We start from the raw sequence: 21,694 nt of genomic DNA on the forward strand, positions 1-21,694 counted from the left end.
TGTGGTCCCTCACAAATTCAAAAAAGACCCATATTAGTCCCTCAAAAGGACTAAAATATGTCCACTTTGAATTTGTTAGGGACTAACTGACTAATTTATTTTTGTAAGGGACTAAAGTGAGGATCGTATTTTTTGTTAGGGACCCAAAAAGATATTTACTCTAAATAAAATTATATTCAAGAGTTATGAAAAGTTTTTGTTGATTTTGGTATTGGATTAAATTTATTTTTTATACACATAAAAATATATGGGGTTCATGTACGTCCATATGAGAAGCCCTTGTAGTCTTGAAGCCTTGTTTCATTTTCCAGCAATCATAGAATTCCCAAATCTTAAGCTTAATTGTTTGGGCTTTGTAGGCATGCTCATATGTCTCATTACTGTGAACAATTGAATTTCTCCAAGTCCAAGCCATCCACACCGCCACTGCAAAAATTAAGGCCCATGGAGTATTGAATCTCACATAGGATTCTCTTTTCAAATTTTCCAGCAACCATCTATCAAGATCATGGTTTTAAAAATTCAGGAATCAGATCTTAGTTCACCAGCTCCAACCATACCTTCTTCATGTTGCTACAATCTCTAACCATGTGAAGGATAGTTTCATCTTCCACATTGCATAAAGGGCACGTAGCAGAGGCTAACCTTAAATTTGCTAACCAGCTTCTAGTTGGTAAACGATGATGAGCCATTTTCCAAAGAAACAAACTAATCTGATTAGGTCCTTTAATATTCCAAATGTGATGCCAAATCTCTCATTTCTCCAAGATGATCTCATCATGTTCCCTTAGAGCAAAATATATTTGTTTGACTGTGCTCCCATTTGATCCCCCAAGGTTCCAACAGATTTTATCTATCCCATTAGATGCATGAGGAGGAAGAAAACTTCTAATAACCTGAATATCCTTCTCTGATAGGAATTGTTGCATGGCATCCGTATTCCACTCAATTTAGACTCACATAATCCATAACATTTTTATGGATTTCTGTCTGTGGGATAGGAGTTATAACTTTGCTGGCCAGATTTTGATCATGCTTCAACCACTTGTCTTCCCAAAATTTAACAGAAGAACCATCCCCAACATCCCAAATTAATCTTGGTTTGAGTTTGTGCCAAACATCACACATAGCCTTCCAGAGTCTTGAGCAACCACGTTTCGACATAAACTCCTCCTGACCATTAATAAGACTGCTGTATTTTTCTTGTAGAACCTTAACCCAAAGATCATCTGGCCTATTTAAAAAGGACCAAATCAGCTTTCCCATGAATCCCTCATTCATTGTTGATAACTTCCTCAGGCCCAACCCTCCAACACTCTTTTGCCTAGTAACTTTATCCCAGGCAATGAGATGCAAATTTCTTTTTCCCTCTGAATCTCCCCATAAGAATCCTCTTTGAACCTGCTCTAACTCTTCACAAACATATTTTGGGATCATAGTACTCTGCATATGAAAGAAAGGCATCGTAGATAAAACTAACTGAGATAAAATTACTCTACCCGCTTGAGAAAGGGATTGCCTATGCCATGCAGACAACCTCTCTTTAACTCTATCAATAATTCCAAAGAATAGATTCTTTGTCACACGACCCTGTTGAATCATCGCCCCAAGATATCTCCCCACAATTGTTACTCGCTTAAAACCACTAATATCAATGATTTTGTTAGCTATGTCATTCGGAGTATTCTTCGAAAAGAACACAGTGGTTTTTTGCTCACTCGCCTTTTCACCAGAAATTTCCCCAAATAGACCAAGACATTGGAGAAGAACATAAACTTGATCCTCATTTGCTTCTAAGAAAAGCATCATGTCATCCGCAAAGAGTAAATCTGAGATTAAGGGCCCATTTTTTGCTGCCTGGATAGGCTTCCACAAACCTCCGCTGATAGCAGTGCTAATTATATGAGAGAGCTTTTCCATGGCTAGAACGAAAAGGTAAGGTGACAAGGGATCACCTTGCCTAACACCCCTACTCGGTTGGAATTCCTCAGTAACTTTCCCATCCCAAATCAATGCTGTCTTGGATGATGTTACTACTGCCATTGCTAGTTCAAGAATTGTATTCGGAATCTAGATTTCTTCCATAACATTACGAATGAAATTCCAATTTAACCGATCATATGCTTTTTCTAGATCCACTTTGATAGCCATGAAACACTTTCTACCCCGCATTTTTCTCATTGAGTGAACTAATTCTTGAACCATAATTATATTATCTTGAATATGACGATTGGGAACAAACCTTGTTACAAGAATCAATAAAAAAATAACAAAGAAATGCAATTATATTAATAAAAAAGTAAAACATATTATACTTTTCTCAATCAATAAAACATAATATAATTTTTAATGAACATTCAAAATTACTAAGAAACAACTCTATATATCTAAAGCTATACTAGTCCTCCACGCATTAGCAATTTCTCATTTCTGCTCTTGGGTTTCACTAATGCGTTGAAAATTATTTTATTCATTTGGTATAAGAGCTATGCATATATGATTATAAGATCCAATTTTTTTATTTATTAAAATAATTCTAAATTTACATATAGAGCCTAAAGTTCATGATAAAATTTCTTTTGAAATTTTTTGGAATTGATCTTGGAAACTTTGGGGTTTTTGTTCTACATGATGAGAGTTTTCTAACCATATATCTTATGCATGTTTTCATTGAGTATTGTAAAAAAATTTCGAATCTAAATTTTTAGGTTTTATTACATGAAAGTTTAGAAATTTTCTCAAATTATTTTCAATCGATACATTGAAACCTTAAATTGCTTTGAGGCTTTTGAAAAACAAGTCTTTAGTTATCTATTGACACAAAAATTGTTTGAAATCATTTTCTATAGCCAAGAAATTTCGTTCATGAATGTATTGTTATGAAATATAGGGTTCATATTATGAAAGTTTCAATCTTTCTTTAAATTGATATTGTTTCATTGACGTAAATCAAAAATTGGTTTGAGGGTTTTAGTTCCCCTATTGTTTTCCCATTGTTTTATGTTGTTTTTAATACAAAAATCACACCTTTTTGCGCAAAAAAAATCGTGACCTATAGCTTCAAAAATTATTCTTTAAACATCCAAAAGCTCTCAAAAATCTGCTATTTTGAAATGGATTATAATAGAATCTTGTTGGTTTGTTGTTTCTGAGTTATTTTATGATGAAAATCACTCAATATTTTTTTTTGTTTATGAGCTTTGATGATACTCCTATGGTGGAACCTGCCAAAAAAAGAAGAAGACACTGCAATAGATAAATCTCAAGAAATCCTAGGGGTTAGGGTGAGATTGTGAAAGAGGCATTCTGTTTATATTTATCACTAAAAAGTCTCACGAAATCCACACTAATAGAAAATCCATTAAAATCGTCAGATTTTTGAATACCACAAGATTGTTTTTCCTTTCTTTAAAATCCTGATTGAATACCAACGGATTTGGACGGATTCTAAAATAATCTTTTAAAATTCTAATCGAATACCACATGACTTTTTTTTCAATCCTTTAAAATTCTAATTGAATACCAATGGAAATTTTTGTCTAAAAATAATCCATTAAAATCTTTTGAAATCCCAATCCAATACACCCCTAAATTTTATCACTCAGAAAGAAATAATCGATTACAAGGAAACTTTTTGTTCTATATCTAAAAAAATTCTCTTTGTATCATTATACAAGAATTGATTACATGTGTCTCCCTTGGAGTTTCAACAAATGGATATAAATTTTTTCAATGGAGTTACATGGAACGGTTAGAAGGGTTTTACTCTAATGATCGGTCAACATTTTATTAGAGCTTATGCGGAAAGCTCTATGCTGCAAAAGGACAAATGAACAAATCCTAACTACAGAAGAAGAAGAGATAAATGACTAATATAACTAAATATTATTGATTTGATCCGAATGAATATTACACAATGGTTGCACCTATATATACAAAAGGAAAGTGCTCTACTAAACTAACATACACTTAGGGATATTCGTCAACCGATCCAAACTGATTCCAAACGTGGTGACCAAACTGAAAACTGAAAATCGAATTAACCAAAAATCGAAAAAAAAAATCGCAAAATTTAATTGGATTAGATCGGTTTTGGATGAGTTGGTGAAAACTGATCCAATCCAAACTGATCCAATGATTCTCCAACCATACCATCTACCTACTTGGGCCTTTCCTCAATCATAGCCCAAAAATCATATAGCAAAATTCTAAATTCAAGACGCATTAACTTATCATGTTGGAGAATCTCATCATGTTGGAGAAAGTGAGTTGTGTTTGATCTATGTTATACTTTTTTTTTTGTAAGATACATGAAATATTTTTATTACATGGGTTATTGTTGTACAACAGCTCCTCTGTAGGTTGAAAATTTGGGTTATTTCGTATCTCATGAAACCATATTATAAATTTTTGGTTGGAAGTAAAAGATGATAATTTAACTTTTTGTTGTACAATGATTCTAGATTGCACAATAATCACCATATAAACTTTACAAAGCCGATAAATACAAAAGATATGTTATTTACACAATAATCATCATACAAATCTTAGGATCTACACGATGACGAATATCCTAAGGGGATTTGGTCATTTTTACTTTTGAAAATATGTTTCCTTGGTCCCATTTTTGCGCATTTTATTATTATGAATGCTGTTATTTAATTCCTATTTCTTACTATCCAACGATAACAAATAATGATGACTCATCATTTCAATGGACAGGAGATTATGTAAAACCTATTGAACTTGTCATAAACTAGGAATCTATATTCTAAAATGGATTATAATGGCTGAAGATGCGCATCGCAACACATAGGGAGGATGCGCATGAAAATATGTGCAAGTGGTCCCCTAATGCACCTATTTTGATGCAAAGCTAGTTGCGTCCAATCCTGTGCGCATTTTGTTGCATAACTTTTTGATATTTTACAAATCACTTTGTTTTTATATTTTTATTTAAATTATAATTTTTAATTTTTTAACCTATTTTCTCAATAATTAATGAGATTAATTTTCGTCCTTTTAAAGGATATAAAGTTGTGTTATTTTAAATGAGAGAAAGAGATAGACAATGAAAATCATGGGTGAGAGAGTGAGAGTTTTTTTTTTAAATTTTAAATAAAAACACTACTTTTAAATAAAAAGACCATCCTTTAAAAGGACAAATATTTTTCCATATTTAATATATAATTATTAATAATAAATTTGACGTTTTTAAATTGAAAGAGATTTTGAAATATCACTTTTTGAATCATCGCCAAATCACTTTAAATTGGGTGATATTGTTTACTAGAGGGAGGTTATATTTATAACATCTCTTCGCTAACAATATCTTACAACTAAATCTTGACCGCTGATTTCTGTCAATCAGACAGTTATAATTTATTGAAAATTAATAATTAATTAATATGACCCAATAAATTATAACAGTTAGATTAACAAAAATCAATAATTAAAATTTGATTGTAAGAAAAAAATTATAAATATAACCTCCCTCTTTACAAAAGGTAACCATTAGTCTTTATCCACTCCAACTACCTCAAATATTTTGTACCTTCTTGTGTAGGTTCTCAAGTTAGTTTTAGTCAATAGCATGTTATCATTGGTCTTTATCCTAATACTTATGATGTTAATTATTATATGATTAAAAAAATTTAAAATTAATCTTTAAGATAATAATATTTACATTATTTTCAGTCTTAATTATTATACAATAATTATCATTCATGATCTTAATTGGTAATGCCCTCAACTCAATATATATATATATATAAGTATAACCCAGTGTTTTAAAACTCGAACCGGTCATTGACTCGGTAGAGGTACTGGGTCACTGATTCAACCAGATATACTGTTTACATATTAAAAAAATATAAATATATTACTTATATTAAAAATTCAAAGGAGAAAACTATCAATAATTATAATGAGCTTTAAAAAATAAGGGGGGGAAATTGAGTTGTATGATTGGGGAAAAAAAGGAATGAATAACCTTAGATTCATATCAACTTTATAGTCCTTGCTATAATGTGGAGGAGGCTTCTCATCTCCCATGAATCTCTTCCAAAGCTGAAGAATAGAAATCATAATTTCAAATCTCAAAAGTACAAATAAATAAATAATAAAACAAAAAAAAATAGAGAAAGAAATAAAAGACCTGAACAAGATTGAGCGTGGTGGACTCTCCTCCGTAATAGTCATTCTTGTCCATGTGAAGAACATGAACAACACAGACATGAACAAATCATACAAGTTACCGTTTTGATTTTGATTTGATTTGATTTGTAAAGGTGGAGGGTTACCTTGAGGCCATCGAAGGAGAGAAGACCACTGAGAATGCACTCCTTGACGGTTCATATGGGAGTTATCTATATTGGAGGTGGTTTGGGCATAGACTATGACGGTTCGAAATTGATTGACTCTGATGTCTTTGTTGGGTATGGTCTCCAAGAGTATGTTGCAGCTATTGTTCATGCAGTACAGTATGTCTACGATCGAATGTCTATCAAGCACCCTGTATTATTGTAATCTATAGCGAGAGTGGCAGGGCCATTGTGGCTCATCATTCGGTGTTGGTTTTGAGCTATTCAAGAAAAGGTCTTTGGGTATGGAACAACTCATCGTTGTAGACAGACCGTGTGATTTGGTGAGGAAGATGAAATATAAATCCAAATCCATCCTCAATCTTAATAAAAAAAGGGGAGGAGGAGTTCAAGGTTTCAAGCTATGGCAGATTGTTGAGAGAAGAAGAAAAGAAATGGCTCTCGCATATCTAATTACATATTGCGTCTAAGTCCTACATCGACTAGTGTATGACAAAACATACCATTTATAAACCAGTTGAGGAATAAGCAAACAGAAAACTTGATCTCCGTGTTTGGCTAAGTTTGGTGCAGTTTAGCCCGAGTCGCGGGACTCCCGGTTTTAGTCAAACCCGCCGAGTTTATCCTATTTTTACCGGTTTAGGTGCATATTCAACCTCTCCGGTCACCTTGTCCTCAGAGTACGGCCCTAAAGGCTACTGATGTGCCTCTGGCAAGTGTGATTTTCTGTCTTAAAATTGATAAGAATTGAGTCATAAAAGAGCAACTTAAATACATATTTGCTAATTATATTGATTCTTTCTTTTCAATAATATTTCTCACCTATTGGTTGTGTTTTTACAGGAAAAAGAAGTTAAAATTATAAGAAGCTTGTTAACACAAATTCCACACGGGTGCAACACACTACAAATTCCAAAGAAATGGCGCAACTTGGCGCCACAGTGGCAGCACACTACAAATTCCAGAAGAATGGCGCTGACTGGCACCAAAATGAAGCAAAGTGGTGCCATGTACAAAGAAGAATGGCGCCAACTAGCGCCCAAATCAAGAAGAATCGGCGCCAACCAGCGCCGAAGTGCAGCAGACGTTGGCCAGAGAAGTGGCGCCAAGTTGCGCCAACTGGCGCCAGTTTCCGAGAAAATGTGTCCGACTTTTTCACACCGGCGCCAACTGGCGCCGGTTTGTGGGAAAGTTACTCCATGCTGCGCGAAGGGTATTTTTGGAAGAAAGAAAAGAGGATTATAAATAGGATCCCTATGACAGAATTAGGTATTCAGACTTATTCTTCTGAAGAGAGACGACGACGGTGCTCAGAGAGGATTCCTGGGATCAAGTTCTTCTTCTACCTTCTTTCTAATTTTATGCTTTCATTGAATATTAGATTTTTAGCCATGATTATGTTTGGCTAGTTTACTTTTTATTGTAGTTAGGGTCACAAACCCTATGTGAACCCTTGTTACGCGGATTGATTTATAATTGCTCGTTTATATAATTATCTTTATCTCTACCTTGTTCGTATTTTGTATTTTCTCTATTAGAATTGGTCACTCTAATAGTTGATAATAGTCTGAGGGTTAGAACCCTAGATAGGAATATTGGGGTTTTCATCCTAAAAGGGGGTAGGATAACGGTTCGTATGCATGCTAGGAATAGATGTGTATTGAATTGCGGATACCTAAATTATTGAGTTCATCGCTTAATTTTCATAAGGGGTTGCTAAGGGATTAGGATTCCAATTGAGATTAAAGGGTTAAATTGCCAAGAGATTGAGATTTAACTAATTATTTTAGATAATAATTTATCCGAGTAATTTTATAAATGAATATTGTAAATCAATCCAAAGTAAGAAGCGAGGATCATAAGGTGAGTGCGCTCTAGCTACAATGATTTTCTCATATTTTCAAAACATTAATTCTTATTTTATTGTTCTTTTTCGCAATATAAAAATTACAAAAATAAGTCTTTATTTCAGTTCTCAATTTCAAACCAATCGACAATATTTGTCAAAACCATTTGAACTCATCCATTCTTGAAAAGAATTATTATTTGATATACGATCACAATCCCTGTGGAGACGATACTTTACTTATCATTATATTACTTGTGCGATCGGTATACTTGCCGGGAAGCATCAAGTTTTTGGCGCCGTTGCCGGGGATTGGCGTATCTTTTATCAATTAATTTTGATTTTTAAGATTGGATTTTTATTTTATTTTTACTTTTTGATTTCTTTGTGTTTCTTGAACAGTGCTACTAATCTCTTTTCTGAGTTGTATGCGAGATAAAGAGCCAGAATTTCCACTTGATTTGGAGATTACAAAAACTGAAAAGAGAACCAGGAAATTTGCTCGGAAGAAACATGAATTCGATGAGTCAGAAATTCTGTCTGAAGAAACACACATCATGGCAGGGAACAATGGAGAAGACAATCCACTCATGGACACTATTCTGAAACCACTATTTAACATGCCCAATTCAAGTATTGTCCATCCTGAAGTTGGCAACAATAATTGGGAGCTCAAGTCTGATAATATTCGACTGGTGGAGAGAGCTCAGTTTGGTGGAGAGGATGTTGAAGACCCTCATAGGTTCGTAAACAGATTCCTGATGATCTGTGACTCGACTAAACATCCTCAAGTGTCCAATGATGCAGTCCGGCTGAGACTGTTTCCTTTTGCTCTTAAAGGAAAAGCTTTGAATTGGTTGGAGAGGTAGCCTGCGAGAAGTATTCCCTCATGGGAGAATTTATCAAACAAGTTCTTTGCGAAGTTTTTCTCGATGGAAAGATACAATCAAATGGTGAATGATATCACCAATTTCACTCAAGATGAGGGTGAAACTATGTGTGCAGCCTGGAACCGGTTCAAAGATCTAATGAGGAGGTGTCCTCATTACCCCATGACCAATGGTGATCAGGTCCGGATCTTCTTCAACGGTTGTAAACCGAAAATCCGGATGGTTCTGAATGGTGCAGCAGGTGGTAGCATTAAGTCAATGAGAGCAAATGAGACTCTTGAATTGATTGAAAGAATGGCTGCCAATGAAAATGAAGGGTTGTCATCTAAGCCTAAGAGAGGTATTCTTCACCTAGACAACAATGATTCAACATTTGCTGAAAATAAATTATTATCACAACAGATGGCGAATTTGACATCAAGGCTTGATAAAATGCAGCTCTCTAGCGTCCAAGCTAAAGCTGCTTCAGTTATTTGTGAATACTGCAAGGAAGGCCATGAATCTAATGAATGTCCTACCTTATTGTCTGATGATCCTCCTTAATAGGTGCAAGTGAATGGTATTTGGTATGAGCAAAGACCTTTGCCACGAAATATTTCAAGGAATCAGAATTATCCTTTTGGGAGTAATAATTTTCAGAGGAGGGTGCAGGGAACTGGTCTGGACTTCAAGTCTAATAATTATTTGCAGCCTCCACCAGTTCCAGCTAAGGAACCTTCTGATTTGGAGAAGCTAGTGGGACAAATGGTCCAACATTCTAATGCGTTTATGGAAGAGACTCGGGCAAATACCAAGAATACACAGGCTTCCATCAGAAATTTGGAGAATCAAATTGGCCAGCTGGCTAAACAAATGGCTGACAGAACTCCAGGTACCTTCCCGAGCAATACAGTTACTAATTCCAAGGAGGATTGTATGGCTATCACAAGTAGAAGTGGTAAAGTGGTAGCAGCTCTAGAAAAGCTACACACAAATGTGGAAGCTGATGAGAAACTGAAGGCGGTTGAAGAGCCAGAAAAAGAGGTGATGATTCCTTCTAATGTTGAGAAATCTGTTCAAAAAGGTAAAGAAGAGGAGCTACCAACTATTGCTGAAAAGAAGAAATTTGAGCTGAATCCGGAATATGTGAGAGCTATTGCACCTTATCCAGAAAGGTTCAAGAAAGATCCTCAGAAACAACAATATTCAAGATTTCTGGATATCTTCAAGAAGTTACATGGAACATACCTTTTGCTGAAGCTTTGGCTAACATGCCAAACTATGCCAAGTTCATGAAGGACTTGTTGTCAAGAAAACATAAGCTGCGGGAGTGCCAAACAGTAACACTCACTGAAGAGTGTAGTCCCATCATACAAAAGAAGTTTCCACCCAAACTCAGTGATCCAGGAAGCTTCAATATTCAAATTGCTATTGGTAACACTGATGTTGGCAGAGCACTATGTGATCTTGGGGCAAGTATTAATCTGATGCCATTATCTGTTTGCAAATCTCTGGGAATTACTGAGTTAAAACCCACTATGGTTTCTCTACAACTTGCTGATAGATCTTTGAGGAGACCAAGTGGTATTATTGAAGATGTGCTTGTTAAGGTGGAGAAGTTCATCTTCCCAGCTGATTTTGTGGTATTAGACATGGAAGAGGGTACTGAAATGCCTATATTATTGGGAAGACCTTTCTTGGCTACTGCTCGAGCCATGATTGATGTTGAGAATGGCAGGTTAGAGTTAAGAATGAATGATGAGACCATCACCATCAATGTTTTGTACGCTGGTGTTTTGAACTGTTTTTGACTTTCTTCTGCAATCACAATATAAAGGGCTGATTGATTAAAGTGCTTATATTTATTTTAAAAAAAATCAATTTATCTCATTTAGAGATTCAATTATTCGAGTAAATATTTAGTTGAGGGCATTACTAAATAACATCATGAATGATAATTATTGTATAATAATTAAGACTGAAAATAATGCAAATATTATTATCTTAAAGATTAATTTTAAATTTATTTAATCATATAATAATTAACATCATAAATATTAATTAGGATAAAGATCAAGGATGACATCCTATTGACTAAAACTAACTTAAGAACCTACACGGGAAGTAGGGGTGTTCATCAACCGATCCAAACCGATTCAAACCGCAGTAACCGAACCGAAAAATCGAAAACCGAATAAACCGAAAACCGAAAAACTGAAAACAAAAAAAAATCGCAAATTTTAATTGGATTGGATCGGTTTTCGAATTGGTAGATGAAAACCGATCCAATATATTAATTTTCCTCTACCTACTTGGGTCTTTCCCCCATCATAGTCCAAAAATTTCTAAACTCAAGACCCATTAACCTATCAACTAAACTCAAGAAAAAATCTAGTCACGTCTCATCAACAAAATTTTATATATGTAGAGCTTCATATCTTATTGTCAAAAAAAAATCTATATTATCGTTTACTGATACTTTTGTATTTAAAAAAAATAAAATTACAAAGCCAATATATACAAAAGATGTTATTTGAGCAATAATCAAGAAACAAATTTTAGGATTTTCAAAAAATCGAAAACCAATCCAATCCAAACCGAAAAAAATGGGATTGGATCGGATCGGATTTGAAAAAAAGTCCAAACCGAATGGATGATTATGTGAGCAAACCGAAGGGATTGGATCAGATGATTTTTGCTTCCAAAACCGATCCAATCCAGACCGCGAACACCCCTAACGAGAAGGTACAAAATATTTGAGGTGGTTGGAGTGGAGACTAAGGGTTATCTTTTCTTGACAATAAAGAAGGACGTTTTAAGAGAAAAGATGTTATAAATATAACCTCCCTCCGGTAAACAATATCGTCCAATTTAAAGTGATTTGGAGATAATTCAAAAAGTGATTTCAATATGTCTTTCAATTTAAAAATGTCAAAATTATTATTAATAATCATATATTAAATATGGAAAAACTGTTTGTCCTTTTGAGTCTCTACAACACGTGTTGGAATGCCGGGAAGTATCAGAGTGTTGAAGAGTGTCCAGAAGTGTCAAAGTATTGAAGAGTGTCGAGAAGTGTCAGACACGACATGTCAAGTTTTTTGAAGTGTCGGTACATCATAGATCGGAATCATATTGATATAAAAATTACAATAGTAGATATTATAGCCAAACAAAACATATAGACTAAGACCTATATACAGGAATATTCTAGATTTGAATAACCATATTCAGTTACAAGAGTATCAGCTTAGAAATAGAACAAGTGCCTAACTGAACTTGATGCAAAACAATTTAATACAACAGTCTAAGCACTACTCTTATTAATTTCCAAGTGTTATTTTTCAATTGCTTCAATTTCAATATCCATTGCGTCTCAACATTTTTGATGATTTATAGCTTCTTTAAAAGTAGTTGGATCACATTAATTTTCATTGTTTCGGTCCTCATTTTGGTCATTATCCATTCCAACTTATCAAAGGAAGATCTTGTCTCCATGCTCTCACATCTAGGGACATATACATTATAATAATAACTTACCACTAGGGGTGTTAACGGGCCGAGCCGAGATTTGATCTTAACAGGTCAAGCCTGTATTTAAACGTGTCAGACTGGCCTTAGCCTGTTACCTGTTACAAATATAATATTAGCCTGTGGCCTTGTTCGTTTACAAAAAATAAAAGCTTGTCTCAAGCCTGCGGCCTGTTTATTTATTAAAAATAAAAACTTTACCTTCCAATTTGTAGCAGTATTTAGCCTATTAATCATGCACTATATGTATTTTTTTGTAAGAAAATAATAGTTGTTTCTTTTATAATAAAAAAACATTAATATTAAAACATCAAAATAACAACAGCACCTTTACTTTATTTTACGTTGCTTTTCCTTAATTTTCTTCCACATTCTAGATTTTTTACATTAAATTTTCTTCCACATTCCTTAATATTCTAGATTTTTTACACTAGATTTGAACCCCACCAATAAATTTTCTTCCTCATTTTACATTAAATTTTCTTCCACGGTCGCCGCCATAAGCATCATTATAAGCCGTGGAATCCGCATGGCTTATAAAAATAGATTATGAACATGACTTCATTTACCTGTTGGTGGGACGATGACTAGATCGAGGAGAAGAGATAGAGTAGAGAAAGAAAACTGAGAAAAGGATGTTGAAATGATTAATATAAAAATATAAAAATAAATAAATTTAATGTATACGGGCCAGCCTCCAAGGCTTCAATGAAAGTTCGAAATGGCCTTGAAGGCCGATGCATGCAAGAGGGAAAAACAAAATTTTTCTTTGCGGAATATACATGCACATCAAGATCATGCTTTAGGAAAGCATGATGTTACCTTGTTCGTGAAATCACTAGATGATCAAGGCCGGTCTGAAGGGTTCAGACCCTCTAACGTTGATCCACACCACCCACTCGCCTAGGTGCAAGAACTCCTTCTTGTGAAGCCACCGGATGATCACCACAAAGAGGCTTGCTAGGCGCTCTATGTGTGAAGATGGAGGCTAGGTGAAAGTGTTTGAAAAAGTGAAGCTCTCAATGTGAAAGCTTCACAAGTGGCGCAGGAGAGAGGAGAGAATAGGCTAGGTTTTCAGAAAAACCCTTGGAGGAACAACTACCACATAGGTGCATAAGAGGAGAGTATTTAAAATAAAATACCAATCAAATTTTTCTCCTAAAAATCTGATCATTAGGCGCCAGATTGGAGAGAGAGAAGTGGAGCTGTTTTATTTCAAAAATTGCTAACAGTCTCCTAGAATATTCTCTTGAGAATTGGTTCAAAACCTATTCAAAATTCTGATCAGAAATCTTCATAAGATCAGCTATATGGTGCGCCCCATATAGCCCAAAAAGGTGACCAGATACATCTGAGTAGTTGCATTCAAATTTGAATCAACTCACTCAGATTTTCTCCCAACTGACTGAATCTTCTGGAGCTGATTTTGATGAGCAAATCTTGCTCACCAACAACCCAAATCAGCGCCATATATGGCCTTGGATCTTGTCCAAAAGATTCTCTCATGATACTAGTGAGATTCTCTCATGATACTAGTGATTTGTTCCAACAATATCTCATCTTATCCTTTTGTTATGAAACAACCTTTCACAGGCAATTCAAATTCAAATTCAAATTCAAATATTTGAATTCAAACATTCAAATGTTCAAATTCAAATGTTCAAACATTCAAATTCAAAATTCAAATTTTCAAATTTCAAAATTCAAATTTTCAAATTTCAAAATTCAAATTTCAAAATTCGAATTCAAAATCCAAATTTCAAAATTCAAATTTCAAATTTCAAATTTCAAATTCGAAATTCGAAATTCAAATTCAAAATTCAAAATTCAAAATTTCAAAATTCAAATTTCGAATTTCAAAATTCAAAATTTAAATGTTTGATAATTAATTTAACTAATTAAATTAATTAATAATGTCTTGGACTATCCAAGCCCATTACAATGAACCATGCGCCCTCCACCCCTTTAGGTGGAGTTCCAAACAACTTCTTGGGCTAATAACTATTATTAGGCCCAATACCTTTAATACTAGAGCATCTAGACAATTAGGTGTTTATGTGTGACCCATTAGGTCCAACTTAGCCACTGACATAAATGGGCTTGGGCCCAATAAGCCCACAACCCATCTAATGACAACACAGAGCACTAGCAATGCTTTGTTTCCCCAGAACTAGTTAGATTAATGATTTGATCATCCTATTAAACATATTTGGTTGCCGTATATATTTCCTTTCGTCTTGGTTACCTTCCCATAAAACCTAGGGTAAGGAAGCGTATCAACCCCTGCGGTTTAGGGTAAGCTTTATTCGAAATAGGGAATCTTCAATTTACAGACTCTAAAGGCAGATCATCTCATGATCTCTTTTACTATGCATAGGTTCCCGAGTCCCTGTAAATGTCATCCCGATTTCTCCGGTTTACAGATAACCTAATCTCTCACAGAGATTTGACGAATTTCTTCAGCTTATCACCCTAGCCCCGTGTTCTTTCAGGACAAGCCCAACAGTATACCTATGAGTCTCCATTTTTCAGGCAGACGAGGTGCACAATCAAAGCATGCCTTCTAGAACACAGTCTAGGTAATAACTTCTGGTCTTAGGAAAGACATACCCAAATATAAAGAGACTACTCTAATGATACTCTCTGTGAGAGTTCCTCGTAGAGTCTCTTTGTGGGTCCGTTCAGTGCGAGCTATACCCTTATAGGTCCACCCACGACTTTAGCTAAGACATCTCCATATCTGTAGCACATGAGGTCTATACCTTGTATCCATATACAAATAGATAAGTCGTGCTAGTCTTACCCGAGATTACTGACCTCATTCTCAGTATCTCTAGACTAGGAACATAAAATTAGGAATAAACATCCGGTATTCTTGAATCCTCATGATTGTGATCTCATCACAGATACTCAAGAGATACCTATTTTATTCCACGGGGTTTATCAAGTTATTCATAATATATTAATATTAATATCAAGACATAATTATGAAACAAGATAAAGAGTGCTTTTATTTATTTGCGACAATATTAAAAAGGTCTACATCTCTGTCCTTATTTAATCATAAGATTGTCTCTAGGACACCCAAATACTAACATTTAAGGCCGGGCTTGGCTATGGAAGCCTGAGGCCTTTTAAATAAAAAGGTTTTTGCATGAGTATAAGTCTGGGCTTAATAATAAAAAAAGACGAGCCGAGCCGAGCCGAAACGGGCCGGGCCTAAGGCCCCTGGCCTTATTATCACCCCTACTTACCACGTTCTTCAGAGATTTGGATGGAAAGTGCTCCATGGCAAGCTTCCAAAAATTTGTGTATTTGATGGCGAATTCAATTTTAGTAGGGATTCAAATTTCTTCTGGTCTTCCAATGTCCATGAATTCGAGACATCTTCTCCCATCTCATCAAACTTCAAACTTGAGCAAGTTGTACCAATCTTTGATTTTAGCAGTTCTTTTGCTTCAACGTGTTGTTGAACACAATCAAGTGATCTAGGAAAGTCATAGTAGCATGAGTCAGGCCTACCTTTCCAACTACCATTTGTATTGGTTTCAGTAAAATCAGACATTGGCCAAATTTGGGTGCCCAACCACTTCAAATCATCATTGCTATTATGACGTCTTATGTTGGTTTTTCCTTCCCACTTTGGAACTTTGGCTTGAAACCTAGGTCCAATGGGAATTACTAGTCTTGGAAGATTATTACCCCTGGAAGGTAAGAACTTCTTGTGTGGCTGATTGGTTTCCTTTTCTTTGCTAGCACTGAATTTAGCATTATTCATATACTGGTTGAATTTTCTCTTCTTCTAAAAATGAAAAGGCATGTCAAAGACATAAAACTATTGATGAACCTCAGTTCAGTAGTATAAGATTTTAAAGGTGTACTTAGTTCTTGACACTTTACCTGGGGACTTTTAGCACCGGCATTCATAAACTTGCAAACTTTCAGCATTTGATTACAATGACCTTGATGGGATGACTTCTTGTTGCAAGGTTCCAACGCAAGGTCTTTCAACCATATCAACGTATCTCTATCATCAAACGACCCAAAAACAACTTTTCCCTGGCTAGTTGTTCCTCTTGTGGACAAAGTATTCACCGCCATAGTAACTGAGAGAAGATCAGCTCACATTAGAGAGTGTATTGAAATTATTGAATAAATATGGAAGAAATAAATGAATGAGAGACCTCTGAATATAACTATATATGATTAATGTGCTTATTACACACAAACCATTGATCCATTTATACTGCTAATGTTGTTCAAGTACTAATCTAAGATAAGAATCCTAATTTTTACTAAGAAAGAATCAAGAACCTTGAGATTCTCATAACCAAGAATTCACCAACATTCAAATAAAGATAATCTCACTATCTGGAATTAATAATTAAAGGCATCTATAACATTACAATATAAAAGATTATTAATTTGGTCAGAAAATTAGGACAAAATTAACAACGATTATAGATATATGGGAATCAACAAGTGGGAAAGTGAACTTTTTAACACAACCAATGATGACATAACAAAATGGGGGAACATACAAGTATGGTAACACAATAGACACCCTCATTATAGAGATCCAATTCAAATGATATCTTGCATGTATGGGTAACTTAACTACAAATATTATTTACCCAAGTACCTCAAAAGATTGATGGTGGGTTCTAGCATAAACCCCATCTAGAGACACCTTTAATAGACATTACAATCAATTTGCTACCACTATCTACAAATAACCTATCATTTTTAATTTCTCATTTAATGCATCAAATTCAAATAGGGTTGGGCAACTAATTTTTTACAAAACCATTCCAATGCAAACATAATTATTTTGTTGATTCAGGGTCCTAAGTGTCCTTAATAATGTCACAAGGCTCAATCTCGGTGCATATGGCTCCCCAGTTACAAGAATAGGGGTGAGGGTCTAATGTACGTAGGCTTAACCTTGTATTTTTGCAAACAGGCTATTTCCCAGACTCGAACCTATAACTTTTTGCTAACAAGGAGCAATCTTACTACTGCTCCAAGCCCAGTCCTCCCCTTGGTGAATGGTCTAAATCGCCATGCACAATGCTCCCCGACTTGTGAAGGTCGGAGTGAGGGTTGATTTTACGTAGCCTTACCTTTGTATTTTTGCAAAGAGATTGTTTCCCAGACACGAACTATTGACCTTCCGACAAGGCTCACCCTCTGTAAAAAGGACAAACCTCGATGTACAAGGCTCCTCGACTTTCGAGGATAGAGGGTGGATTTTTCGTAGACATTTTTGCAAATGGGTTCTTTCCTAGACTCAAACATGTGACCTTCCAATAATAAGGAGTCTTACCTTTGCTTTAAGGTTTGCCATCATAGTCCTATTTTTACATCCAAAAATATATTTGATGCGAAAAAATGAACAATGAAGCTAATAGGCTAGATGCATAGTTGTAAGAATTATAAACGACTCCATATATGTGATGGAATGGTGCAAAAGAAAACTAGAAATGCAAAAAAGAATATATAAAAAAAACAAAAAAAAACAAATCAAGATATTGAGACTATGGATACTAAACACTTCCACTAGGGGCTTTCGATTATATTTCGTCTAAAAATAAGGTTATTAAATTGCAATTCAAACCATTAATAAAATATTGTATCTGTTAGAATATTAGATATGATTAGATATGATTAGATATTATTAGATATGATTGGATTAATGGATTGCCAGAGGATACTCAGAAGCTGGTTGTCAATCTTTTCCCAATCAGACTTGTCCTCCTTAGGGACATCAGTAGACTTAGTCGTGAGATGGTTCCCATATCCTTGTCCGGAGAACCAAACTTGAACAGAGGTGGCCCAGTTCTTGTAATTAACAGATCCCTTCAATTTTGAAGAGGTAATAGACCCAATATTGGTAGAGATGATATTGGGAGAATTTCTCACAGGAGGAGATGGAGAATTGACCTCCGAATGAATTGGAGAGTTTGCTGCCATAGTATTAAATCACAAAGATATAAACCGAATAAAGAGAAACGAACCTGATCACCAATCAAGAAGAGGTGCGCACAAAACAGTCAGACCCACAAAGAACCAACCACAGATCCAGAAAGAGGAGGAGAAGACGAGCTTCTTTGTCCAAGACCGGCCGAAAAAAGCCGCCGGAATAGTGCTCACGCGCCTGCAGAAGGTGGCGCGTGAAGCCCACGCGCAGAGAAGACAGGAGGCGCGTGAGAGCGCGTGACAACTCCGATGGTTGTCGGACTTCCACAGAGCAGGTCGCCGGGAGGAGAGGATGCTGCTCGCGTTCGTTCCAGACTGAAATCTCGCCGGAAAAGTACTCCGGCAGCCTGAACAGTGGCTGACGGTGGCTGATGGTGGCTCCGGTGACTGTTTGGGGATGTGGACACATGCAGAAGATGCCTGGAGAGGACTTACAGTCCTTGATGGCTTTCCGGAAGGACGCACGGCAAAAAAAAAGATGACTCCTAAGCAGTGGGCTTAGGTTTTAAAGCGAAAAACAAGATTTCTAAGCGGAAGCGAGGGTTCCCAGAACGAAATAGCTCTGGTACCAAATTAAATGTAAAAGAATATGTTGTGTATTGATCTGTGTCAGAGAGTTACAATATATAGAGACCCTAATGGGCTTAAGTGAAAGGCCCAAACCTAATCCTAATACAATCAGAATATTTACGGATAAGACGGAATCCAATCATATCTAATAATATCTAATCATATCATATCTAATATTCTAACAGTATCAAACTATAAGATTTAAAGACACAATGATAAATGAGAACAAATCCTCTAATGTTTCTATTTAACATGACCATGTAATATGAAAATCTCATTCATTCATAGATAGATCAATTAAAATGATCATATCCTCTTCTTTATTTTATAAGCTTTTATAATAACTCTGTGACCACTGATCTGTTAATGAATAACTAAGATTTTTCACATGACTTAGTCATGTTAAAAACAGACATGAGGGCATCCATTCTCGTGGAAAATATTAGAGAATAATATAAAACCATTAAAAAGGCCCTCATCCAACACCTTAAGGTTTTGGGTTAAATTAGTTCTTTACATGGAATCAGAGCTTCAGTGTCACGGGATAGATTCTCACTGTCCCCCACTTTCTCTTGTGGAATTCCTTAGCACAGGAATGTGGGTTTATGTATTGTCCACTCTTCGAGCTCAGTGGGCTCTCGTGTGAGGAGGCGTGTCAGAGATATATAAAACCATTAAAAAAGCCCTCACCCAACACCTTATGATTTTTGGTTGAATTGAATTTTTACAGAAAATAACTCTAAAATATTTCATACTAATATATATATATATATATATATATATATATATATATATATATATATACATATATAGGGTAATGTTTTCCTCCTTTCACATGACACAATCAATTTTCCTACAGACACATAAAAGTGGGCCCATCAATTCTTTTACTTTTCTTTTATTTTAAAAATAATGGCCCCCTTAATTGATTGTCTCTATGACATGACCTAAGAATTTTCCTACAACATAATACTTGTTTTTCCCATATATATATATATATATATATATATATATATATATATATATATATAAACAGTGTTCCACAAGGGAACATCTTACATCTTATCCATGTTGTATTTAAGGGTACCCTTAAGCCCTAAGAGCTCTCACCATCTCCAAGAATACACACACCCCTTTTAGTAGGGGTGTTCGCGGTTTGGATTGGATCAGTTTTGGAAGCAAAAATCATCTGATCCAATCCCTTCGGTTTGATCATATAATCATCCATTCGGTTTGGAAATTTTTTTCAAATCCGATCCAATCCATTTTTTTTCGGTTTGGATTGGATTGGATCGGTTTTTGGTTTTTTGAAAATCCTAAAATTCATTTCATGATTTTTGTGCATATAACATCTTTTGTATATTGACTTTGTAATTCTTTTCTTTTTTTGAAATACAAAAGCATTAGTAAATTATAATATAGTTTTTTTTTTGGGCAATGAGATATGAAGCTCTACAAAGATAAAATTTTGTTCATGAGATGTTACTAGATTTTTTCTTGGGTTTAGTTGATGGGTTAATGGGTTTTGGGTTTATAAAGGCTATGATTGGGGAAAGACCCAAGTAGGTAGAGGGAAATTAATATATTGGATCGGTTTGGATTGGATCAGTTTTCATCGACCCATCCAAAAACCGATTCAATCCAATTAAAATTTGCGGTTTTTTTTCATTTTTTGATTTTTCGGTTTTCGATTTATTCGGTTATCGGTTTTTCGATTCGGTCACCGCTTTTTGAATCGGATTAGATCGGTTGATGAACACCCCTACCTTTTAGTGTTTCCATCACACTTTGACTAGATGTATTGGACTCCTCATTGTCAATCATCTCTACCATAAGTTCCATAGATACAATTACCAACTCCTTTGCTAGACGTTGAAGTTCACATCCGAACAAATATAAATTGACACTATTCACACATGTATTGCAAAATTCAAAGCAATCTACAATTAATCACATGATAAAAATCGAGGGCTTAGATAAATAGTATGTAGGGGTGTAAATGGGCCAGGCTGGCCCAACCCAGCCTACGGCCCGGCCTACATTGAGTCCAGCCTAGGCCCGGCCTTTCAGAAAAATAGAGTAGGCTTAGGCTTATAAAAAAGTTTTTTTAACAAATAGGCCATAGGCTAATTTTGTCAAGCCCGGCCTACAGCCTTGTAGGCTGACCTATTTAATTTATTAAAATAAAATAATAAAATAATATTTATTTTATGTGGCAAAGACGCAAAGTACCAAATACCAATATCTCTTACTTTTTGTGCTATTTTATTTTATGAAAGGAAAACTTGTCTAATGTCTCCAAATTTTACATGCTGTTGCAGCTTAATACCAAGGAGTAATGGGTACCTTGCTGGATTATGATGTTACTGATGAAGATCTTTCAATAATATTCTTATTTTCCTTGTCATGATGGTGGTTTAAAGATTTTTAGATAAATGACATTCTCTTGTAGACTTTATTTCAGCTTCCGGTAATTGTATTTTTCTTATTTTCTCCATTTCTTTGACTCTATTCCTCTATGATATACATTCTAGAGCTGGGATATTATGTTGACTCTTTCTTGTTTGTCATTTTTT

The 21,694-nt window shown here is 35.0% G+C and overlaps 2 protein-coding genes and 1 non-coding gene across 3 annotated transcripts; 1 reads left to right on the plus strand and 2 right to left on the minus strand.

Annotated features, from left to right (window-relative positions):
* Positions 1-9,117: 9,117 nt before the first annotated feature.
* Positions 9,118-9,223, minus strand: LOC133316472 (small nucleolar RNA R71). Its single transcript, XR_009752207.1, has one exon. It is a non-coding gene; the product is annotated as a small nucleolar RNA R71 (small nucleolar RNA).
* A 1,107-nt stretch (positions 9,224-10,330) lies between these two features.
* Positions 10,331-10,849, plus strand: LOC133316454 (uncharacterized). Its single transcript, XM_061518203.1, has one exon. It carries the CDS (start codon positions 10,331-10,333, stop codon positions 10,847-10,849), a length of 519 nt encoding a protein of 172 aa, XP_061374187.1.
* A 4,982-nt stretch (positions 10,850-15,831) lies between these two features.
* LOC133316455 (AT-rich interactive domain-containing protein 1-like) lies at positions 15,832-16,670 on the minus strand. The gene is made up of 2 exons (XM_061518204.1): positions 16,470-16,670; positions 15,832-16,371 (listed from the first exon to the last, which is right to left on the minus strand). The coding sequence occupies exons 1-2, from the start codon at positions 16,668-16,670 to the stop codon at positions 15,832-15,834; spliced, it is 741 nt and encodes a 246-aa protein (XP_061374188.1).
* Between the last annotated feature and the right edge of the window lie 5,024 nt (positions 16,671-21,694).

Source organism: Gastrolobium bilobum, unplaced genomic scaffold, assembly GCF_033153095.1.
Source record: "Gastrolobium bilobum isolate Gb01-03AN ecotype WA unplaced genomic scaffold, APGP_CSIRO_Gbil_v1 utg1738, whole genome shotgun sequence".
In the NCBI taxonomy this organism is placed as follows: domain Eukaryota; kingdom Viridiplantae; phylum Streptophyta; class Magnoliopsida; order Fabales; family Fabaceae; genus Gastrolobium; species Gastrolobium bilobum.

Excerpts from the sequence above, each read along its gene's own strand:
- LOC133316454 (XM_061518203.1), top strand. The coding sequence starts at position 10,331 with ATGAAGGACTTGTTGTCAAGAAAACATAAGCTGCGGGAGTGCCAAACA.
- LOC133316455 (XM_061518204.1), bottom strand. The coding sequence starts at position 16,670 with ATGGCGGTGAATACTTTGTCCACAAGAGGAACAACTAGCCAGGGAAAA. Across the intron at positions 16,372-16,469 it reads CCGGTGCTAAAAGTCCCCAG|AAGAAGAGAAAATTCAACCA; the intron begins GTAAAGTGTCAA and ends TTTCATTTTTAG.